The 25,937-nt window shown below is 37.8% G+C and overlaps 1 protein-coding gene and 1 long non-coding RNA gene across 2 annotated transcripts; one reads left to right on the forward strand and one right to left on the reverse strand.

The window, feature by feature from the left end:
* LOC108214439 (catalase) lies at nucleotides 1-4,565 on the forward strand. Its single transcript, XM_017386431.2, has 8 exons — nucleotides 1-158; nucleotides 268-364; nucleotides 1,740-2,017; nucleotides 2,530-3,306; nucleotides 3,415-3,504; nucleotides 3,683-3,750; nucleotides 3,959-4,052; nucleotides 4,205-4,565. Exons 1-8 carry the CDS (start codon nucleotides 144-146, stop codon nucleotides 4,262-4,264), a joined length of 1,479 nt encoding a protein of 492 aa, XP_017241920.1. The 5' UTR covers nucleotides 1-143; the 3' UTR covers nucleotides 4,265-4,565.
* LOC135151616 (uncharacterized) lies at nucleotides 2,728-25,821 on the reverse strand. Its single transcript, XR_010290312.1, has 2 exons — nucleotides 25,318-25,821; nucleotides 2,728-3,549 (listed from the first exon to the last, which is right to left on the reverse strand). It is a non-coding gene; the product is annotated as an uncharacterized LOC135151616 (long non-coding RNA).
* Between the last annotated feature and the right edge of the window lie 116 nt (nucleotides 25,822-25,937).

Here is a 25,937-nt window from a genome sequence, read left to right on the forward strand (position 1 = left end):
ATATTTTATTTTAAAATACGCAAAAATTGGCTCTCTTATAAAAGGCAGGCGAAGACGCTTATTACAGCGCTAGCCGCACGGCATCTCAATCTCTCTCTCTCTCTCTCTCTCTGTCTCTCTCTCTCCGATAATTCTAGCCAGCCATGGATCCTTACAAGGTACTTACAACTATTCTTGTATTTGTATTGAAGGATAAAACATATGAATGATTTTCGTACGAAAGAAAGAGTGCTTATTACATGTTCTTGTTTGTAATGGTTGATGCAGCATCGCCCATCAAGCGCTTTCAACTCTCCGTACTGGACCACTAATTCCGGCGCTCCCGTTTATAACAATAACGCTTCTCTCACTGTCGGAACTCGAGGTTCGTCTCTCCGTTCCTTCTTTCTTTCTGTACTCGATCTTTTTTATTTTGCTTTATAACAACGGGGTTTTTGTTGATAATTAATATTATTTTGCTTTATAACAACGGGGTTTTTGTTGATAATTAATATGTAAAGGCCTCTAGAATGTAAAGCCCTTTAGATTAATGTTTGGGGGTGAAGGGGATTATATGAGAATTCGAGATTTATCTTCAAAGTGTCGGAATACATGTTTCTAATTTAAAATTTGTTGTTATGAGGAGATTCTTGTTATCATCGACCTGATTGTGTGCTGTAATATGCTCTGTACGACTGCGTTTAGTTTAACGAAAGAATATGTTATGTTCCATATTCCTTGGTTCGCCACCAGATATGTTATGATTACACGTGCCACTCCGAGTCTTCGACAAAGGGGGTATCAATTAAAATAAAATTGTATATATAGATGTATGATTTTAAACCTTTTATGGTCGTTTCTGCGCATTGTAGAGATATACTAGGTAAATATTTTATGTATATGTATGGGTCCTGGACTCCTAATCCCCAGCCATAGCATGGTGGGGACTCTTTAACCAGCACACACCTTTTTCAGCTGGATGGATATCCGATGATCAGAATTCTATTTTTTTTAACACATCAAATGCTTTTTAACCGCTGGACAAGTAAAATGATTATTTGTCCATCCAACGGTTAAAAATTGCTGAACGTGTTAAAAAAAAATGTTATAATCTTGATTGCTGGATATTCATCAAATGGCCGGAAAAAGGGTGTGGGTTGGTTAATGCATCTCCAACACGGGATGCTGTGACCAGGACCCTTTATGTATCTGTAGTGATGGTTACAGCTTCATGATTCAGTGGACCATGAGAATTGTGAGAAGTGCAAAGTATTGTATTTAGTATTCACTAAAAGTTGTTTTGTCTTATGTTAGCATAGATGGAAAACTGTGGGTTCTTTATAATATATCAATAGTTGTCAAGCTTGGATGGGGGATATTTCCTTTAGTTTGTGCAATATCTATAGTATCTCGCCAGTTGATTTTTCTGTGGGTATTTCGGCCTTTTCTTCCCTTTCATTTGCACAGAGTGCTTATCAATATTGAGTGACACAAGTTTAAGAACTACACAGTAAGCATAATTGACAAAGAATGATATTATACGTGGTCAGTAAACATAAAGTTGCAAAATTACATGGTTAGTGTTACACACAACTATCCTTATTTCTACTGGTAATGGGGTGTATAGTTAGCCATATTACAAGTTGACTATTATCACAAAAGTGCTGGTTTTGAATTACACAACTAATTGTAAACATTGATTGATCATGTTTTTGACTAAATAAATGCAGTCATATGACAAAAACTTTTTTGTCTAACAGGCCCCATCCTACTAGAGGATTATCATTTGGTGGAGAAACTTGCCAACTTTGATAGGGAGCGCATTCCTGAACGTGTTGTCCATGCAAGGGGTGCCAGTGCCAAAGGTTTCTTTGAGGTCACCCATGATATTTCTCAACTTACATGTGCTGATTTTCTTCGAGCTCCTGGTGTTCAGACACCTGTAATTGTTCGATTCTCCACTGTTATCCATGAGCGGGGAAGCCCTGAAACCATCAGAGATCCTCGAGGTTTTGCTGTGAAGTTCTACACTAGAGAGGTGAGTGGAACAAAAACTTGCCTACTTTGAATATATGAACATTGCCAATAGCAGAGGCCGTTTTATTAATGTCGAAAGATCCCTCCTATGCGTCACTCATTAAATATTGACTTGTTGAAAGAGAAATTATTATAAATTTAGTATTGTTTATACTTACGGACCTTACCATAGGAGTAAATTGGGGTTGCTGCAGCCTGCAGCTGATGAAGTCCACCATCTCACTAGAATACAATAGTGCTACAGTGTTACTCATAAAGTTTATACATTTTTCAACCTTATAAAGTGGTAGCATTAGCATGTGCTATATTTAGGTTCTTTTTAACATGATACACAATTGGAAGATTTAGTAGTTTTTCTTAATAATCTAAGAAACAAATATGTACAACTTACAAGTGATTACTGACAATTGGTCCATATGGTTTGTTTTTAAATATCTCGAAGATTCATAACTACTAGTCTCTCTGTCCTTTTTTTCTTGTGCATACCTTGACACTTTTTTGGTGGGCATACAGGGTAACTTTGATCTGGTGGGAAACAACTTTCCTGTCTTCTTTGTGCGTGACGGGATGAAATTCCCTGACATGGTCCATGCGCTAAAACCCAATCCCAAGTCGCATATTCAAGAGAACTGGAGAATCTTGGACTTCTTCTCCCACCACCCAGAAAGTTTGAACATGTTCACCTTCCTCTTGGATGACATTGGTATTCCACAAGATTACAGGCACATGGATGGCTCTGGTGTTAACACTTACACATTGATCAATAAGGCTGGGAAGGCACATTATGTAAAATTTCACTGGAAACCTACCTGTGGAGTGAAGTCCTTGTTAGAGGATGAAGCCATTAAGATCGGGGGAGCTAATCACAGCCACGCCACCCAAGATCTATATGATTCAATTGCAGCTGGAAATTATCCTGAGTGGAAACTTTTTATTCAGATCATAGACCCTGATCATGAGGACAAATTTGACTTCGACCCACTTGATGTTACAAAGATCTGGCCTGAGGACATTTTGCCGCTGATGCCAGTGGGTCGCTTGGTCTTGAATAAGAATATTGACAACTTTTTTGCAGAAAATGAACAGCTTGCTTTTTGCCCAGCTATTATTGTTCCTGGTGTTTACTATTCAGATGATAAGCTGCTCCAGACTAGAATTTTCTCTTATGCTGATACCCAAAGGCACCGTCTTGGGCCAAACTATCTACAGCTTCCAGCTAATGCTCCTAAGGCTGCACATCACAACAATCACCATGACGGTTTAATGAATTTTATGCACAGGGATGAGGAGGTACTGGACCTCCCAATTAGATGATCTTATTTTCTTTTATATGTGATACTTTCTTACAACTAAGCCTACTTGTCACCTCGTAATAATCAAACAATTGATATCTTACAGGTCAATTACTTCCCTTCAAGGTTTGATCCTGTACGCCATGCAGAGAGACACCCCATTCCTCCTCCCATGTTGACGGGAAAGCGTGATAGGGTGAGCCAGTAGTATTTGTGTCTGCCTACATGTGTTGCTTTTGACCTACAATTTCCAAAAGTTTAATATGATTAGAATAGTATTGGTCCGATTGAACCTTTGGCATTACATAGCTACATAATGCAAGTACTTTTAACTTCTCTTTGCCTAAACTGTATTCTAATTTCTGCAACTGCAGTGCATGATTGAGAAAGAAAACAACTTCAAGCAACCAGGAGAGAGATATCGTAGTTTCTGCTCGGGCAGGTATGAAACTCTTCGGAAAGGAATACTCAGTATTGCACTCTAAAAGTTTAACTACATTTTTTATGCAAATAGGAAAAACACTTGAACATTGGTTAGTGTATACTTTTTCAGTAGGTGGTACACTTGGTAACTTGACAACATTATTTTAAGGGATGAAGGGTGTATGTGTAGTTATCCTGCAGCTTATTTATGTTCGTTTGTTTTGCAGGCAAGAAAGATTTGTTAATCGACTTGTTGATGCGCTATCTGATCCTCGTGTGACCCATGAGATCCGTAGCATTTGGATCTCCTATTGGAGTCAGGTACGATTGCTCACATATTAGTTTGAGAGAACTTAGACTAGCAATATATCGAAGAGTATGTAATATAAACTCATTTGATGTGTTGGTATGCTGTGCAATATATCGAAGAGTATGTTATATAAACTCATTTGATGTGTTGGTATGCTGTGCAGGCTGACAAGTCTCTTGGCCAGAAGCTAGCTTCTCGACTCAATGTAAGGCCAAGCATATGAAGTTGGTGCTATGAGAAGTGCAGAGTTGAGTGTGAGACGAAGCAGCATAATTAAAAGCACACACCAGATGTATGGAAGTATAAAAGTAATGGCGTCTCTCTCTGAACAATTTGGTCATGTTGTAAAACTTAGCAAACTTATATGGTCCTGTTTGAGTTTCTCCAAACTTGATGTTGTCGTGAACTTAATAAAGTACTAAAGTGCATGTATACTTGCTATTGTTTCTGAGTCGATTCTGTACTCTGCCTTTCTGATACTTCGGCTCTGACGAGAGGTAAAATAATATCTTAATTTAATTCAATGGCTGCAGTACTATGCAAATCTTTTATCATATGCAAGCTCCGTCATGGTGAGATGCAATGCCTGGGATATATTGTTGTGTATTTTATTAAAGTCTGTTTTGCTATATGTTTGCAACTTCATGGTAAGATTGATAAATGATCAGTAAGGGACTGGGTTGAGGATGAGTCTGGGCTTTGTGGTCGATGACCTAAAATTTAGATGATTTGCTGCCTCGCAAGAACCCTGCTTGATTAAAGGTGTAGGAAATTTGGTGATTAAAATGTATCCTTCGTTACAAGGATATATGAACCTTGGCTAAATTATCTTAGCTTAGCAGCCAACGGTAGCAATCATATTCTCTCATACTGGGAGTTCTCCTTGGCGAAAACTATAGGCAACCATAAGAGTTCGGCTGAAATCAATGGTCGTCTGAATTGGGTACCATATGAGCTTGTTCAACCATTACCATGAGAGCTGTATTGTAATCAAAACCCACCCCTCGCTCTTGTATGTAGATAGTAGTATGGTTCTAGAAATTAGCAAACAACTACTTATTGCACACAACTACTTATTGCACCTGCAGATGCTACCTTAGCTAAACAAGTGACTTGGTGCACCTGCAAATGCCGCCTTAACTGTTAAGTTGTCAGGACCATATTATATTTCTATCATTCTCTCTTACGCGAAGTTCTAATACCATGTTAAGTGACTAATTCTCTCAAAATCTCGAGATGTTAGGAGGAGGGCTTACCGGGATCTTATCATATTCTAACAAAATGAAGCAATCATAATTAAAAAGCGGATGATCAAAGAACAGCCTAAAATAAAAATACTCCCAGAAAGCAGTTAATCATAAAGAAATGATGCTACTAAATGGAGCGCACACAGAAATAAAGTGTCGTAGAATTTGGTGATAACTTGGATTTTTCTGAAGTCGTGCGAACACTTTCAGATTGAAATTATTTGTGGTTCACCAAATAATTCAATCGGATGAAGTCAGAAATTCTGCAAGAAGAGAGAATGTGTATTGTTGTGTATTTCAAATGAATCATGTATATTGAAATGATCAATGCAACATCTATATATAGATGTCAATAGATGTGTCTTTTGACAATAGACACATCTTTAATCCAAATAGACTTGTCTAATGACAATAGCCACATCTTATCCCAATAGATGTGTCTAATGTCAATGGACAAATCTAATGCCAATAGACACTTCTTTTCCAATAGATGTGTCTAATGCCAATGAACATGCCTCATAAGCACTAATAATCATAATAAACTCAAACTAAGCATATACTCCGTACTCTCCTGACTTGTTCGATGTAATACTATGATTACATTGATCAACTAGTTAATACAATTTACACTAAAATAACCAACAATCCTCCCCCATTTTAGTGTAATCCATAATTAACTAAACAAAATCACAACAAATAACAAAGTTATGCATAAATGAAATATCATGACGATTGAATTTCACATTAGTATATTACACATTTCAAATATTCGAATATCAAGGTATCGCTATGGATTGAACCTCTACTATTCACAATGAATACATGAAGATAATATACACATAACTTTACATTCTCAAATGTTCTTACTTGACACTATATTTTACTAGCCTTGTGTCCCAATCCTTCTTAAGCATATCAAAGCCAAGTCCAAGCTTCTTGAAGCGGCTAAACTTCATGCTCAAATAGGTAGTTCTTTTATTCTCGCACCTGCATATTCAATTTTTCAAAAGAACTATTAAGAAGATAGAATTCAACCTCCTCAACTTGCAGGTCTGAACACATAACCTGGGATGATGCTTTAATGTGTTTCAATCTCTAGATGTTAAGTTTTCACATTGAATTCAACACCTGATGTAATCTTAGGCGAGAATTGGGTTTCTCAACATGAGAGACTTTTAAACGGACTTTAATCCCATCCCCACAGCCGACTTGTGCACAAGATCTCTACTCAATCCTTTGGTAAGATGATCGGCTAAATTATGTTGAGTTCTAATAAACTCCACTGATATAATACCGTGAGTGATAAGCTCACGAATCATACTGTGCCTAACACCTATGTGTCTAGATGTGCCTTTGAACACTTGTCTATAAGCATTAGACAAGGCAGATTGACTATCACACCTTATTGATATGGGTGATATAGGTTTTGTCCACAATGGAATTTCATATATCATATTTCTTAGCCACTCAGCTTCTTTACCAGCAGCTGATAATGCCACAAATTCAGATTTCATTGTTGAGTCTGTAATGCAACTCTGTTTCTTTGATGACCAAGAGATATCACCTCCCCCAAGGAGGAATACACATCCACTTGTGGAAGAATGATCTTCTCATTGGAAATCCAACTTGCATCTGAATGACCTTCAATAACCGAAGGAATCCAGTATACGTCAAACCATAATCCATGGTTCCTTTCAAGTACTTGAATACTCAGCTTAAGGCTTGCCAATGATGTGAACTTGGTTTGCTAGTATACCTACTAAGATTTCCAACAGCATAGGAAATATCCGGCCTAGTGTTTATCATGGCATACATAATGTTAGGTCCAATCAGACGTAGAAGGGGGGGGGGGGTTGAATACGTCGTACCAATTTTCTTCGATTTAATTTAATTGCGGATAATCTTTGTTTCAGTCCATGTTAAATCAATCGTAAATAAATAACTCCAGCAAGTCGGGGAATATTCTTTGTATTAGAAATAATCCTCGGGTGCTACAAATTCCAACACAAGTGTCGGCTGCAGAGACTACAAACACTCTATTACAAACTCTCGATAAATACGATCTTCTAATTTAACTCTCGAGAATGTGTATAGTGTGTGCACTTACAAAGTGTGTAGTTATTTTCAAATGAAAACACAAACCTCTATTTATAGACTTTCCAACAACTAACCATGGTTAACGAGTTCGTCCAGGACGACTTCAGTTCGTCCTGGACGGATTCGATTTATAAAAATAAATCTAACTCCAAGTGAATACCAAAGTTGCGCCAATTATGCTGTGGTCAAACCTTGCGCCTGAGGGAGGTCAAACATGGCGCCATACAGTGGTGAGAGTATGAAATCTTACTTGGCCACAGAATGATTTCAGTGTCAAGCGCAAGTTTTGACTAAGTCAAACCTTGCGCCTTGACACGGTCAAACATTGCGCTTCTTCACTTAGAGTATTCCCCTGTAGCCTGTGACTTAGAAAAAGTTGAGGCGAAAAACATAGTGATACTTGGAGTCGCGAACTTTGACTAAGTCAAAGTTGGCGCTCCAAGTGTTACTCCTTTGGCTTCAGTGGAGAAGACTTAGAAAAAATCTAAGTACAGAGTTTTGTGAGGAGGCGCGAACTTTGACTAAGTCAAAGTTTGCGCTCCTGTCGAATTAACTCCACTGTACATGTACTTGGACATTTTTACTTGGATTTTCATTTGCATCAATACATATATACATATATTTATATTATCAATTGTGTTTAATTAATTACTTGAATTAATTAAATTCATGTAATTCACAATTAATATATATATATATATATATATATATATATATTCATAACAATGAATTCTTTGACAATATATCCTGGAGCAGCTCGATTGACTTGATCAATTAATTCGTTGATTAAATCCACTGAATTCTTTCGTATGTCCTGACGTCCTGTGCACTGGTCTGGTTCACGAACGACTCGAACTGAAATGATTCCTTGAATCCTTTGCTTGATAATATACTTGATCAGTCATTCCGGGTTAGATGTTGCTTCGATAAATTTGATTATAAATAATCAAATTAAATATACTGGAATCTTCTGGTTTTTGATACTTGATCTTCAGGCAATCTTGATAGCAGAAACATATTGAACTTTATTCTTCACTGAGGCTTGAACATGTTAATGAACTTCTTCCAGTGGACGGATGCTTGTCTCAGATATCGTGATTGTCTTTGTCTGTTCGTATCGAATCTCCAACCTGTAGATTCCTGTATTATACTTACGTATTGTTTCCTGTCTTTTGTTGTGTTGAGTTATCGTAATTACAGTTACGTTACATTATGCTTTACAATCTCCCCCTATTTGATTGTTAGAGTTCGACAAGCAAATCCTTTAAGAGGATAACTCAACTGACACAATGAAAAAGCATACTAATTTAAACAGGAAATAATACTAAGTACAGTCTGGATTATATCTTACAATTTCCAGAATTCAAAAGTAAATACAAGTAGCCATTTGTTCCTCTAGCCTGAACTAATCTGTCCTTGGTTTCTTGGCTCTTGCATTCAGCAGCTTCTGCTCAGCTTTCCTTTTTGCAGCTTCCTCTATTCTCTTCTGAGTAAGCTTGTTCTCAATTTCTTCAATCCTAGCAGTGATGGTACTCAGTGCCACTTGCTCCAGTGTATTCTCAGGTGGAGGTTGCTCTAGATTTTTCTTCATCTTCTCTAAAGTTTGCAGGTGAACCATCTTCTTCAACTTCTTAAAAGTGACATTCATCTCCATTCCTTCAATTTTCATAATGATCCTTGATGGATGAGCACGAACTCTAGAAGTGTTGTGGACAGTCTCTACAGCTTTTCTTATCTCCAGAAGATCAACCAAATCTTTGAGCACACTCTTGTCTTCTTTTACTACTGACCACTTAACAGCTGCAACTGCACGAGTGATTCTTTTGGAATTGAGTTTTCCAATCTCTGTGAGTGGTATAGCAGTGACTTCAGAGTCTTTCTTCTTCTTGAATAGTACAGATGTAGGATTGTAAGTAACAACAGGTGCATTTGGATTTTCAGGAATTTCAGGGTTGAGTGGAGGCAGTGGATATGGTGGTTGACGATTGATGGCTGATAAGTCTAAGTCTCTCAGAGCAGCAAAGTTCAGACGATAGGCATATAGCAGTTCAGCAGTTAGTCTTCCCTTGCTAGTCCTTGAGCACTTCTCCCTGACTTGAGCTTCCAGATATTTCAGTATACGAGGATTGTATGTTGATAGTGCTTCATCAGTGAGTCCAATACTCTGAATCATACCATCCTTGAAGTACTTAATAACTGAGGGCTTGTCATGAATTTCAACTCCAACATCAGTGATCCATTCTTCCACCATATCTCTGAATATTTCATTATGCTTTCTGCCGGTTGAGATGATCTTGTTTCTTACCACAAACAGCTCAGTTAAAGAAAGATCTCTGAGAAACTGACTTGACACATGCTTGAGTCCATGGCCTTCTCTCTGTAGCTCAAATGATATGTTCACCATCCATCCTCTCCTGGGAAGAACAGCAACAGACACAGTAGAAATGATATCATTTAACACCTCGTGATAATCATGTAAATCCTTGTAGTTGTTCCTGAAGGAGTCAAAGATATCTTTTACTTCGTCATCATCATTGTCTTGAGTGACCTCTGGGAAATCAAACACAGATCTAGCAGCATCCCATTCAGCTCCATCTTTATGTAAGTTGGCAAGTCTCCTTTCCCTTCGAATCCGTCTTTGGTTTTCTAACTTCTCCCTTGCTTTCTTTTGCTCAGCATAATCCCTAGCAACATTAGCAATGTCTTGTGGATTTGCAATTTCAAACTCTTCAGCAGGAAAGATGTCATTGTGATATGCAAGTTCATCAGCAAAGACTTCAGCGTCTGGGATTTCTCCTTCTTCAAGATCTTCATTCTCAGCACCAACCATTCTTATCACCCTGTCATCCACAAACTCAGGGATGTATTCATCATGATGACTGTAACTAAATTGATGCCTAAGAGCAGAATCAATTAGTTCTTCAGACACCCCTGTTATCACCCTCTTTCCTTTTGCTTTTTCTGCTGCTCTCTCCCCCTCAGTTGAGTAATCCTCTCTGGAAGGTTGAGATGCCAGCAATTTAGCCTCCAGGGCAGCCAACCTTTGTTCCATTGTCGATTTGATTTCTACCAACTCCTCCCGTAGAACAAGATTCTCAGCTTCTAGATGTTGAACTTTGAATTTTAGAGCTTCAAATTCTGTCACAGATACAGTTGGAATAGTAGATTCAATTGTAGGTTGGGATGTGGGGTTCTCACTTGTTCGTTCTGTAGGTGTTTCTCTCGTTTCACTCAAAGCTAGAACACTCAGTGGGTCAGAGGGTTTCTGTATAACTGGTTCTGTAAGTGTTTCCCTCTCACTCAAAGAAGTTCCAGCATCTGTTGATGTACCTGCAAGTGAAATCTTCTTAGCCTCTTCTAGAGAGGTCACAGAAGGTGCAATGAAGGTTCGTAAGCCTTCGTCCTCGGTTTCTTCGTCAGATGAATCTGAGTCATAAGAAACAAGTTGCCGACCACTTGAAAGTGGTGAGTCCTTTGTTGGATCCTGAGTTGGAATCTCAGGGTGGGTAGACACAGGGCTCGAAGGATGTGATCCTTGAATTGGCGAAGCACCCTGGTTTCCCACAACTGCCTTTGACGGCGAAAGACTTTGTGACAAGTCCTCTATAACTGGCACACTTCCTGATACGAAGGGCTCAGAAACAGATTGCCGTTCACCTTCGAGAGGTGAAGAGTCCATTGAAGGATCTGGGAATGTTCCTCCCAGGGGGGTAGACAAGGGTGTAGAATGTGGCATTTCACCCAAGTTTCCCCCAGAAGCCTGTGAAGGCACTTGACCCTGAAAAGGATCAGAAACAACAATGTCTATCCCTGACATGGACGACAAAGTGTTCGCAACCGTCAATTCTTCAACTGTGTGTGCAACCTCACTGTGCATTGGAATAGTATTTGGCTGAGGTGGTGAAGAAATAGACTTATCTGCAGTTGTCTCAGGTTCTATTCTCCTTTCATGACTAGGAGACAGAGCTGCAGTTTCAGAAACAATCTCCTTATGTGGTGCACTTAAGGCACTTTCTCCCTCTCTCTCAGAAATAATAAGTGGTTGGCTGAGGGGTAGAGAAGTTTCTGCTTCAATTGGTTGTGAAGTGGTGCCTTGGTTATGAACTTGGGGGATTTCAAATTCATTGGCACTTGTGAGAGGTGGTGAAAGCTGATTGGAATCCAAAAGATTCTGAACCCAATCAGGTGCATCAAAGGACAAGTTGTCAGAGTCAGAAGGAATACCTGACTGTAACAGTGGATTGTAAGTGTTAGAGAAAAGTTCATCAACATCCACCATTACATCAGCTGCATTGGTTTGAATAGGAGTATTCACTTCATCTTCAGAATCAGTGGAGTTGTCTTGCAGTGAATCCTCTCCTTCAGATTGAGCATTGTCATCTGAGGATGTCTGTGCATCTTCCACTATCACCTCTTCTTCCATTTGTGAAGTTTGAGTCTCAGGGATAACAGCTTGATGAGATGACTCAGGGACTTCAGTACTTTGGGTTGCAGGGGCCTCCTCTTTCTGAACCACTGGATCAGCAACATTTTGAATGTGGGGTGGAGGCACATTTGGATTGTTCAGGAATTCTTGCATTGCCTCCGGAAGAACCACATCTTCATTGTTGGTGTAGTTCTGATGGTTTTCCAGCATAGAAATGACCCTGGTAGTCATGAAAGAGCATATAACATTGTCTATATTGGGATAGACAGCTCTCTCAGCAGGAGTCAGCAGTTGATTCAGCACAATCTGGAAGAACCGAGGATAGAGGAGTATGTTTCTGTTTTTCCTTAGGGAGTCCTGAAAAGCTCCCATGATCATGTGTCCCAGATTTATCCTTGTATTCTGAGCTATTGCAATTCCAATCTCCTGGTTGAAGGTTGTGATGCCATGGAACCCTCCAGTCTTTGGTGCAAATACATGAGAAATGGAATTAAAGAAGAAATTCCATTCTCGAGGTAAATGCTTGACGTACATTTTGCTTGGAAGATCACCATTCTCCCTCTGGCAATGGATAGCAAAGAAGAAATTTGTTCGTTCAGCCTTGTCTGGAACATCTTCAAAATTGTCAGTTGGCAAATGGAGTGCATTGTTCAAGGTTTGTTCAGTTATCATCAGTGTTCGTCCCTGAATAACACACTTGAGTCCAAATACCTGTCCTTCATTCACAACAGAAACAGAAGACAGAAAATCTCGAAGTAGAGATTTGTTAAGATAAACTGACTCTGTCATAGCAACCCTAGCAAATGAATATTCTGACATATATCTTACCCAACGTCGATAATTCGCTTGCGTAATTAAATTATTATTTTCAACAATAGTGAAATTTGTTTTCGGAATATCAAAATTTGCAGCCATTTTTAATTAAAATTAAAAATGATTATAAATTTCGTTTCACGAATAAACACGAACAAATATTCACTTTATGTCACGAAAATAATTAATTAATAACGCTCCGAAAAACCCTAAATTCAAGAATTTCAGATTTTGATGAAATTACAGTATGTTATACTCCTTGAAATTCTAAGAATAATGGTATCGGTTTCGCAAATTATCGATGCCAAAAACACGTACGAATCAGTCCTAGAATGTGAAAGGTTTCGAAAAAACTTTTCGAAAAACAGTTATGGATCGTGATGAAACTGGTATGTATGGAAAGCTCTTGATTCAGGGATTCCAAAACTGGTCTCAGAAACCAAAATGGACAAAATATGTGAATGCGGTGGTCGATTTAAAATCACGAACTCGGCTGAAGTTTTGAACGTGGGAGAGGGTTTCGACAGTGTAAGTAAGTGTGTATATCGATGAACTGATAGATAAAAAAGATGCTAAGTGTTTGTATATAAGTATACAGAGGGGCGAAGGAGCGCAACATGTGAAATGACAAACATAACCCCTATACTACACTTAGTATCTACACGGCAGCGCAACAAAGACATTTACTGAAATGCCCTCTATACATAACAGTATAGAGGCGCAAGTTTCAGTGACTTAGAAAATAATCTAAGTCGAGAGTATATATATGCATACATAAGAACCAGAGGCGCAACGTTTGACTTTCTGGTCAAATGTTGCGCTTGGTTGAACGAGAGTATGGATGTATACATGGGACCAAAAAAAAACCTAAGTCACAATATCCAAGCCAAGAACTGATCCTGGGCGCAAGTTTTGACTTGGTCAAACCTTGCGCTTGGGTTCAGTACAAACATACAGTTCAAATTGTTTATTGAATTATTTTGTTCGAGACAAAATAATTTAACAAATAACTTGAATAAACCACAATTAATCTAAATAAAGTTAAACTAAATTAATATTAGTCAACCAATAACCAGATTAATTATGCTGCAGGTATTTTAATTAAAATTTAATTAATGAACAACTTAAAATAATTTGAATTGCTTCAAATCCATTAATCAAATATAATTAAAATATGAATTAAATAAATACTAATATTCATTAATTGAATATAAGCACTTAAATAATTCAAGAAAATTAATTCTAAATATCTACCACTTAACAAATAATCACATAATCATGCAATTCATATATAACTCATGGCAAATAATTAAAACTAATTATCAGATTAATATGTAAAATACTGGATGCTCTTTGTAAATTCACAAGTCTTGAAAATATGTACATTTTAAAACTTGTGAACTTACGAACAAATTGCAGTTATTTCTTGTCTAATTAATTAGACATATTTAACATCCCAAGTTCACCAACCAGTCTAGAGAAAGTGGATTCGTCTAGTGGTTTAGTGAAGATGTCTGCAATTTGTTGATCAGTAGGTACAAAGTGTAACTCTACTGTTCCATTCATGACATGCTCGCGAAGGAAATGATACCTGATATCAATATGCTTTGTCCTGGAGTGTTGAACAGGATTGTTGGCAATGGCAATGGCACTCGTGTTATCACACAGAATCGGAATTTTATCCAACATGAGTCCATAATCTTGTAGTTGATTCCTCATCCACAAGATTTGAGCACAGCAACTTCCAGCAGCTATATATTCAGCTTCCGCTGTAGACGTAGACACGGAGTGTTGCTTCTTGCTATACCATGACACCAATCTTCGTCCAAGAAACTGACAGCTTCCTGAAGTACTTTTCCTATCAATCTTACATCCTGCAAAGTCAGAATCTGTATAGCCAACTAGATTAAAACCTGTATCTTTAGGGTACCAAATCCCTAGATTGGGGGTTCCCTTAAGATACCTAAAAATACGCTTAACAGCTATAAGATGTGACTCTTTAGGATCAGCCTGGAATCTAGCACATAAACAAGTTGCGAACATGATATCTGGTCTACTAGCAGTTAAGTATAAGAGAGAGCCAATCATACCTCGATACTTCGTGATGTCAACTGACTTACCAGATTTGTCCTGATCAAGTTTGACAGCAGTTGGCATAGGGGTTTTGGCAGGAGATGCTTCTTCCATTCCATATTTCTTCAGAAGATCCTTGATGTATTTAGATTGACAGATAAAAATACCGTCAGGCTTCTGAATGACTTGAAGTCCTAGGAAGAAGGACAATTCTCCCATCATGCTCATCTCATACTTGCTCTGCATTAACTTAGCAAATCTCTCGCACAAAAGATCATTAGTAGAACCAAATATAATGTCATCGACATATACTTGTACAAGAATTATATCATCCTTATGCTTTTTATGGAAAAGAGTTTTATCGATGATACCTCTGGTGAAACCATTTTCAAGTAAGAACTTGGAAAGAGTGTCATACCAGGTTCGAGGGGCTTGCTTCAGGCCATAGAGTGCTTTGAAGAGAAAGTATACGAAGTCTTCAAATTCTTTGTCTTCAAACCCAGGGGGTTGTTCAACATAGACTTCCTCTTCCAGATCACCATTCAGGAATGCACTTTTCACATCCATCTGATATACTTTGAAGTTGGAGTGTGCAGCAAATGCTAAGAACATCCTGATAGCTTCAAGCCTAGCAACTGGAGCATAGGTTTCATCATAATCAATTCCTTCTTCTTGTGAATAACCCTTTGCAACCAGTCTTGCCTTATTCCTCGTAACAATACCATCTTCATCCAGTTTGTTTCTAAAAACCCATCTAGTGCCAACTATAGATTTTCCTTTAGGTCTTGGCACCAGCTTCCAAACTTTCTGCCTTTCGAATTGATTGAGTTCTTCCTGCATTGCAGATACCCAATCTGGATCACTTAGAGCCTCTTCAACTTTCTTTGGTTCTATCTGAGACAAGAATCCAGCAAAGTTGCATTCATTCTGAGTTGCTCTTCTAGTCTGCACTCCTGTGTCTGGATCACCAATGATTTGTTCAACAGGATGGTCTCTACTCCATACCCTTTGTCTTGGCAGATTCAATCTTGATGATTCACCAAAATCATAGTTGTGTTGAGTGTGATGACTAGTAGATCCATTTTGACTTACTCCCCCTGAGCTGATGTAGATTCTATTTGTTGATCCTCCACTTTGACCACTGTGATCATGATGATCATTTGTATTGTTGTCAATACATTCTCCAGATGGTTCAGGGTCAGCATTCTCTTCATTTGCATTAGGATCTCTTATATCAGCTTCAGGTTCATCTTCTCCTAAGAAGATGTCTTCTAAATTCTCAAACTCCAGAGAATCAGATTCATTTTCCTTTTGAAGACTTGGGAGTTTGGTATCATCAAATCTTACATTGATGCTTTCAATCAGCTTGTCGTCACTGATCAGATAAACCCTGTAGGCCTTAGACTCCAAAGAATAACCCAGAAAAATGCCTTCTTCAGCTTTGGCATCAAACTTTCCCAAATGCTCTTCTTTTAACACAAAGCATTTTGCACCAAACACATGAAAGTAACTCAGTGATGGTTTTCTGTTGGCCATTACTTCATAAGGAGTCTTATCCAAATCCTTGTTAATCAGGGTACGATTTTGAGTGTAGCAAGCAGTGCTTACAGCTTCAGCCCAGAAATAGATTGGAAGTCTTGATTGACTAATCATAGTCCTTGCTGCTTCAATCAAGGTTCTGTTCTTCCTTTCTACGACACCATTTTGTTGTGGAGTCCTTGGAGCTGAAAACTGACGAGAGATGCCCTTATCAGTACAGAAGTCATTAAGAACAGCATTACGAAATTCTGTTCCATTATCTGATCTGATTGCCCTTACTGGCAGATCTGCTTCCTTTTCAATCTTCTTAATATGATCAATGATGACTAGTGCTGCTTCATCCTTTGAATGTAAGAATAATACCCATGTGTATTTTGAGTAGTCATCGACGATCACAAGAGCATATCTTTTCCTTGATATAGAAGGAATGTTGACTGGTCCAAACAGATCCATATGAATCAGTTGAAGGGGTGAACCAATGTCAGTCATGCCTTTGCTCCTGTGTGATGCTTTCTTTGACTTCCCTTTTTCACATGCATCACAGAGTCCTTCTTGACAGAATTCTTTCTGTGGCAATCCTCTCACAAGTTCTCTTTTGACTAAAGAGTTCATAGTCTTAAAGTTCAAATGTGAGAGCTTCCGATGCCATAACCAACTATCATCAGCAGAGGCCTTGGTGTAGAAACACTTGACCTCCCCCTTACTTGCTGAGTCTATGTCGGCTATAAACAAACTTGATTTTCTTACACCACGAAGTGTAAGATCCTTGTTCTTCCGGTTCTGGATTAAGCAAACTTCCTTCTGAAAGATTACGTCGTATCCTTTGTCACAGAACTGACTGATACTCAGTAAATTGTGCTTGAGTCCTTCCACCAGAGAGATGTCTTCAATTATGACATTTCCAACTTTCAGCTTACCATATCCCGTTGTAAAACCTTTGCTGTCATCTCCAAAGATTACAATTGGGCCGGTTCTCATCACCACATCTGTGAGCAGGGACTTTTCTCCAGTCATGTGTCTTGAACAACCACTATCAAGAACCCACACAACTTTTCTCTTCTTTCCTGTGCCCTGCATTCACAAATGGATTAAACTTTCTTTGGTACCCAGACATTCTTGGGTCCAGGTGGTTTAGTAGAAACAGGATTATCAACAGGAACTTGTCTAACATGTGCTTGTTCAGGGGTGACTGGACTCTTCTCCTTTTTAGTCTTAGCAGAAGTGCTTTTAGACTTGGAGTTGGGAGTTTCCTTCTTCTTAGAAGGACTAGCAGTCTTTGCCACAGGGGCAACAGAAGGTGCAGGCATATTCATATTCATGGCAGATGGTGCAGAAAAAGATGCATTCAACATGGTAAAGCATGCAGACATCATATTCATAGCACATTGCATGCAACCTACTCTACCACATGGCAAATGAACAGCATTCATGTTAACAAAGTTTGGCATGCTAGAGACAGAATTATCTACTTTAATCACTTTACATGCATGAGTAAGATGATTAGTAGAATTACAGTTATTACAAACCTTTCTAGTATTAGAATTCCTAGAATTGGTGTTCTTAGGATCTAACTTGCCATTCCTGTTGTTCTTCTTTTTGTTGGAACTAGTACTTCCTAATCCAGTTTTATCTGAGTCATCTCTGACATGGGAATTAGAAGGTACATCTTGTGATTCCTGTTTTACTTGAGGCTTAACAACTTCCTCATTTTTCAACTCTTCCTTGATGACAAGGTCTTCTTCTATCAGAGGTTCTGTTTGTGCCATTCTAAAGATAGGGGTCTTGGTGTTCTTCAGAATTTTAGGTATATTTGTTCCTTCAGGAGCATTCTCAGTTCCTGCTGAAACAAATATGCCTTCATTCTCTTTTCTTTTCTTTCTTTTGGCTCTTTCCAAAGAACTATAGTCAAGGCCAATAGCAACCTTCTTATCAACCCTTTGACTATCCAAGATCTCTTTCTGTAGAAAGGCAGAATTCTGATAGGCCCTAAGCTTAGTTTCTAGGTCAGCAATCTGAGACCTAAGGGACTCCTCAATTTCTGCACTACACTTCTCCTTATTCTCTAGATATTCAATTCTATCTTTAAGGTTAGTGTTGATGAGTTTCTCTAAAGCTAATTCATCTACTCTTTCTTCAAGTTTAGCTATCTTTAGAGAAAGACTACTGTTATCTGATTCTGAAGCTAATAAACTAGTGTGCAAGTTATACATCTCTTGACCTAGTTCATTTATAGTCTTTTTATAATCAGCAGTAGTCATGTCATCAACAGAAATTTCAGGAGATACCTGAGATGGAGATTCCTCGACAGTGTCAGCCATTAATGCAAAAGCATAATTGCTCTGGACAGGTTCATCATCAGAATCTGTGTCATCCCAGCTTTTTCCCTCAGCAATGTAAGCCCTTCCTTTGTGCTTGGCCACCATTGCTTCCAACTTAGCTTTTAGCTTCTCATTTTCTTTCTTCAGATCCTCATAAGAATTCTTCTTATCATATGAGTTGCTTCTGACAGGAGCTGCTTTGGGTTTCCTGCACTCTGTAGCAAAGTGCCCCAAGTCATTGCAGTTGTAGCATCTGACCTTGCTCTTGTCATACATGTTTGGTTTGAAACTGCCAGTAGTCTTTGACCCTGAGCCTGAGTATCCTCCTTTACCCTGAAACTTGTTCCCTGAAGTTTTCTTGTACCGGGGGTTCTTCCTGAACTTGATATGCTTGAACCTTGCAGCCATATAAGCCATTGACTTATCTTCCAGCTGCTCCAGCTCTTCTTGAGTGTAGAACTCATCCTCCGGTTCTTCAGAAACTTCATCAACTTCAGCTTCTACAATCTCAGTAATGGTAGAAGGGTAGTCAGCTTTGATGGATGAACAATCACTCTGAGCAACAGTGTGATCATTGATACCATATTCAACTAATTGTTGATAACCAAAGTATGGTTGATCAGCAATCAGTGCAGTGGTCTTCTGTAAGGCCATACTCTTGGATTCTGTTGATCCACCACCATATATAATCTTTCTCTGTTCAAGTTCCATCTCAAACGTCTTCAGTTTTCCAAACAGCTTTTCCAAAGTCATAGTCCTGAAGTCGCTTCTTTCCCGGATGGTCTCTGTCTTTACAACTAGATGGGGTGGCATCACAAATGAGAACTTTCTGTTTATCTCTTTCTGTGGATAAGTCTTTCCATGCAGGGTGAGTTCATTCAATAACAACATGAACCTCTCGTAGATTTGAGAAATGTTCTCTCCAGGTATTGCCTGAAATGCTTCATATCTGGCAATTAGCATATCGTATCTGTTTTCCCTGACTTCTTCAGATCCCTCCATCAATGCCTCAATAGTGTCCCACATCTGCTTTGAAGTTTTCAGACTTAGTATCAGATGTGTCATTGTCTTGGTCATTGATTCAACAATTATGAGTTGCAGATTATGATCCTGTGCAACATATTCCTTATCAGTGTCAGTGTATTCACTTTTCTCTTTGGGAACAGACTTCTGTGGAATACGAACACCATTTTCAACAGATTCAGGAATAATCTTCATAGGCACAAATGGACCATTTTCCAGAATCCCAATGAACATGGGATTTGCAACTCTGATGTACAGCAACATCTTCATCTTCCAGTTGTTGTAGTCATCCTTGTCAAATGGAGGTACTTTGATTCCTAACTTGTGTGTCGACATTGTTATCAGATAAAATTACGATTGTACGGACAGCTAGCTTTTCAGATTGGTTACGGATCTCAGATCTGTATATCGATCAGCTAAGCTCTGATACCAATTGTTAGGTCCAATCAGACGTAGAAGGGGGGGGGGGGTTGAATACGTCGTACCAATTTTCTTCGATTTAATTTAATTGCGGATAATCTTTGTTTCAGTCCATGTTAAATCAATCGTAAATAAATAACTCCAGCAAGTCGGGGAATATTCTTTGTATTAGAAATAATCCTCGGGTGCTACAAATTCCAACACAAGTGTCGGCTGCAGAGACTACAAACACTCTATTACAAACTCTCGATAAATACGATCTTCTAATTTAACTCTCGAGAATGTGTATAGTGTGTGCACTTACAAAGTGTGTAGTTATTTTCAAATGAAAACACAAACCTCTATTTATAGACTTTCCAACAACTAACCATGGTTAACGAGTTCGTCCAGGACGACTTCAGTTCGTCCTGGACGGATTCGATTTATAAAAATAAATCTAACTCCAAGTGAATACCAAAGTTGCGCCAATTATGCTGTGGTCAAACCTTGCGCCTGAGGGAGGTCAAACATGGCGCCATACAGTGGTGAGAGTATGAAATCTTACTTGGCCACAGAATGATTTCAGTGTCAAGCGCAAGTTTTGACTAAGTCAAACCTTGCGCCTTGACACGGTCAAACATTGCGCTTCTTCACTTAGAGTATTCCCCTGTAGCCTGTGACTTAGAAAAAGTTGAGGCGAAAAACATAGTGATACTTGGAGTCGCGAACTTTGACTAAGTCAAAGTTGGCGCTCCAAGTGTTACTCCTTTGGCTTCAGTGGAGAAGACTTAGAAAAAATCTAAGTACAGAGTTTTGTGAGGAGGCGCGAACTTTGACTAAGTCAAAGTTTGCGCTCCTGTCGAATTAACTCCACTGTACATGTACTTGGACATTTTTACTTGGATTTTCATTTGCATCAATACATATATACATATATTTATATTATCAATTGTGTTTAATTAATTACTTGAATTAATTAAATTCATGTAATTCACAATTAATATATATATATATATATATATTCATAACAATGAATTCTTTGACAATATATCCTGGAGCAGCTCGATTGACTTGATCAATTAATTCGTTGATTAAATCCACTGAATTCTTTCGTATGTCCTGACGTCCTGTGCACTGGTCTGGTTCACGAACGACTCGAACTGAAATGATTCCTTGAATCCTTTGCTTGATAATATACTTGATCAGTCATTCCGGGTTAGATGTTGCTTCGATAAATTTGATTATAAATAATCAAATTAAATATACTGGAATCTTCTGGTTTTTGATACTTGATCTTCAGGCAATCTTGATAGCAGAAACATATTGAACTTTATTCTTCACTGAGGCTTGAACATGTTAATGAACTTCTTCCAGTGGACGGATGCTTGTCTCAGATATCGTGATTGTCTTTGTCTGTTCGTATCGAATCTCCAACCTGTAGATTCCTGTATTATACTTACGTATTGTTTCCTGTCTTTTGTTGTGTTGAGTTATCGTAATTACAGTTACGTTACATTATGCTTTACACATAAGACTACCAATAGCCCTTGAGTATTCAAGTTGAGATACTGAAACACCTTTATTTAGTAGGAGTTTAATACTAGGATCAAAAGGAGTGCTAACTGGAAAACAATCCTTAAAATTAAATCTTTTCAAAATCTTCTCAATGTAATGAGATTGAGAAATCGAAATATCATTATTCTCACGCTTGATCCCTATACCAAGAATCACTTCAGCCTCCCCCATGTCTTTCATATCAAAATTAGATGACAAGAACTTCTTGGTTTTATCCACTTGATTTTGGTCAGTACCAAAAATCAACATGTCATCCACATATAAACAAATTATAACTCATTTACCAGAAGAGTCAAATTTGCTATATACACACTTGTCTGCTTGGTTAATAACATAACCATTAGACAAGACCACTTTATCAAATTTATCGTGCCAATCCTTCGGTGCTTGCTTTAGACCATAAATTGATTTCTTCAATTTACACGCCTTTTTCTCACAACCAAGCACAACAAACCCTTCGGGTTGTTTCATATAAATCTCTTCATCTAATTCACCATTCAAGAATGCAGTTTTCACTCCATTTGATGAATGACAAGGTTGTGTATAGCAGCAAGTGCTATTAACAACCTAATAGTTGAAGTCCTAGCAACAGGAGCATAAATATCAAAATAATCAATCCCTTCCTTTTGTCTAAAGCCTTGGATTACCAGTATGGCTTTAAACTTATCTATCGTACCGTCCGCCTTTATTTTCCTTTTGAAGATCCATCTGTTTCCCAATGCTTTAAAGCCAGGGGGCAGATCACTCAATTCCCATGTATTATTATTCATGATAGAATCCATTTCATCCTGGATAGCTTCCTTCCAAAATGCAACATCCCTCGATGTCATAGCTTCTGTAAAAGTTTTTGGATCCTCTTCAATAATAAAACAATATTGGTATTGATATTTAATTTCATCTCTAGAACCCTCAACTAGATAAAGATGAAAATCATCTCAAAAAGACTTTAATTTTCTAGCTCTAGTGATTCTCCTTGGTTCAGACGGTTGATGAACATTTTCAGTAAAAACTGAGTTCCTACTAGAAGATTATTGAAGCATGTCCCTCGGTCTAGGTATAGATGTAAATCTGTTTTCATCAAATATAGCATTTCTGGACTCGATAATCGAGTTCACAGGCACATAGTCATTAGATTCTAACACATAGAATCTATATGCGATGGAATGCTCAGCATAACCAACAAAGATACAATCTATACCTCGTTCACCCAAGTTTCTTCTTTTGGGTTCAGTGAGTCTTACAACTCTCTACATCCCCAAACTCTCAGAAAACTCAATTTTTGGTGACTCTTTATACCAAAGTTCATAAGGGGTAATTTTATTCCTCTTACTAGGAATTCGATTCAATAAATAACAGGCTGTCAACATAGCCTCACCCCAGAATCCCTCACTCAAACCCGAGTAGGACAACAAGGAATTAACCATTTCTTTCAAAGTCCTATTTTTTCTTTCTGCCACACCATATTGTTGTGGTGTATAAGGAGCCGTGGTTTGATGTATTATACCAATAGATTAAAAGTACACCGGATCATAATACTCACCTCCTCTATCAGTACGTAGATTTTTAATCAATGTACCATGATGATGTAGCTCTACTTCTTCTTTATAAATTTTAAAGGATTCAAGAGTTTCATCTTTCGCATGCAACAAATATACATAACAATATCTAGAAGCATCATCAATAAAAGTAACAACATACTTTTTATTTCTCAATGATGGTGTAGAATGGAAAATCACACAAATCACTGTGTATCAATTCTAATACATCAGACACCCTATTAGCAACTTTAAAGGGCTTTCTAGTTATCTTTGTTAACATGCATGTTTTACATTTTTCATTGTTTAAATCAATAGCAGGTATGAGGCTCATTTTAGACATATCTTTTATTCTTTTATAATGTACATGTCCTAGTCTAGCATGCCATAATTCTGATTTATTCAAATTTACGCTAGTACTAGTAGAAGCCATGCAAGCAGATTCATCATTAAATGAAGTATTTACATTCAACATAAACATGCCATTACATAAGTAACCAAAGCCAACAAAAGTGCCATGTTTTGACAAGATATACTTGTCACTTTCATAAACTTGCTTGTATCCACAATTATTTAATACAACACCAGACAAGAGATTCTTTCGAATCCCAGGAACATACAATACTTTATTTAATAATATACATTTCCAAAAGTAAACACTAGCTTCACATTTCCTAGTCCTTTGATTGGTTCAGTTGCAACATTTCCCATCTTTAAGATAGATCCATCTTCGATTGGTTAAAATCTGTGTACCAACGAAGATCTTTACATACATGACTTGTTGCTCCAGAATCAATCCATCAAGCAACATTATCATCCTTGTTGCTTTTCTGGATCCTTGGATCCACTTGGACCAGCATTAAGCCTTTCTTACTTACTTTTACCAACCCGACAATCCTTCTTGAAATGTCCAGGTTTACCACACTTCCAACATGCAATCTTAGGCCTTTTATTGGAAGAGTTGTTGTTTCCTTTGAATTTCCGCTTATCACCCTTGATGGATTTAGGATTCTTATAAGATCCACCATCTTCAACCATATTCACAGAAGAGTTACCGACTTGGTTCTTGCCCTTAGGATTATTCTCATTTTCTTGAGTCCTCAAAGCCTCTTCAATTCAGAAGTGACTTCCAAGTTCAACCAATGTCATATCTTCTTTATTATGTTTCAAGGTGTGTTTAAAATCCTTCCATGATGGTGGCAGTTTGTCTATAACACCATAAACAGAGATAGATTCATTCATCTTCAGATTGTGTTGGACAAACTGTCCCAGAATCCTTAACAATTCATTGTATTGTTCCATCACCGGTCTAGAATCGACCATTTTATAATTCATAAAATTACTGACCAGAAGCTTATTACTAGAAGCATCTTCTGCCATGTACTTGGATTCAAGAGAATCCCACAATTCTTTCGCTGACTCAACATTTTGATGTACATCGAAGAGGGAATCAGACATACCGTTTAAAATGTGACCGCGGCAGATGTAGTCATCGTTTTCCCACTTGCAGTGTTGCCTTGTTTGTTCAATAGTTTCATTCTCAATCTCTTCTGGCATGGGAGTACTTAGAACATACACAACCTTTAGCGTGATCAACAAAAAATGCATCTTCTTTTGCCATCTTCGAAAATCTTGACCCTCAAACTTGTCCAATTTTGCAAACTTACTTGTCATGTCTTTTGCAGATTCTCCGTTCGTCATCTTCAGAATAGAATAACTTCAATCTTTGTTGTAGAATTTGGTGATAACTTGGATTTTTCTGAAGTCGTGCGAACACTTTCAGATTGAAGTTATTTGTGGTTCACCAAATAATTCAATTGGATGAAGTCAGAAATTCTGCAAGAAGAGAGAATGTGTATTGTTGTGTATTTCAAATGAATCATGTATATTGAAATGATCAATGCAACATCTATATATAGATGTCAATAGATGTGTCTTTTGACAATAGACACATCTTTAATCCAAATAGACTTGTCTAATGACAATAGCCACATCTTATCCCAATAGATGTGTCTAATGTCAATGGACAAATCTAATGCCAATAGACACTTCTTTTCCAATAGATGTGTCTAATGCCAATGAACATGCCTCATAAGCACTAATAATCATAATAAACTCAAACTAAGCATACACTCCGTACTCTCCTGACTTGTTCGATGTAATATTATGATTACATTGATCAACTAGTTAATACAATTTACACTAAAATAACCAACATAAAGTTGCAGTACCAGAGAACAAATTAGCAGATACAGGACAAAGCTTGCTTGGCCCTGCGATATTACTGATTACAGGAACTGAACGAACTTGTTTATCGAGAACTATCAAGTGAGAAGAGATCCAGAGCAGAAATTTAGCTGAATCAGAAATTGTTTATCGAGAACTATCAAGTGAGGAGATCCAGAGCAGAAATTTAGCTGATGCAGAAAACTAGAACCTTCTTATTGGATTATAGTTCCTAAAGGAAGACGAGCACACAATTATGAGTGCTGAAAAAGCCATGCGACACAACTGACCTACACTCTTACAAAGTAAACGGAGAACAAAGTGGTGGGATCTGTGTGGCAGATGTTTACTAATGAAAATGTCATCAGCGATGATGGAAAGTGAAAATGATGAAGAAATCGAAGTAATTACTTTGTCTTGTTTTACATATCCATTTTAGTTTTTGACTAATTAAATTGAATATATTTTAACTGAAATTTATATATATCAGTCGAGAACTCATAGGTTAATCGTATTCTTTTATTGATCATTGAAGTCGTTTAACACTCCGCGAGCTACGTAAGTTTATCAACCCATAAAAAGGTTACTGCAGCAGCATATTTTGGTTCTGCACGTTGCACAACAG

Source organism: Daucus carota, chromosome 3, assembly GCF_001625215.2.
Source record: "Daucus carota subsp. sativus chromosome 3, DH1 v3.0, whole genome shotgun sequence".
In the NCBI taxonomy this organism is placed as follows: Eukaryota; Viridiplantae; Streptophyta; class Magnoliopsida; order Apiales; family Apiaceae; genus Daucus; species Daucus carota.

Excerpts from the sequence above, each read along its gene's own strand:
- LOC108214439 (XM_017386431.2), top strand. Across the intron at positions 3,307-3,414 it reads TTATGCACAGGGATGAGGAG|GTCAATTACTTCCCTTCAAG; the intron begins GTACTGGACCTC and ends GATATCTTACAG. Across the intron at positions 3,505-3,682 it reads TGACGGGAAAGCGTGATAGG|TGCATGATTGAGAAAGAAAA; the intron begins GTGAGCCAGTAG and ends CTGCAACTGCAG.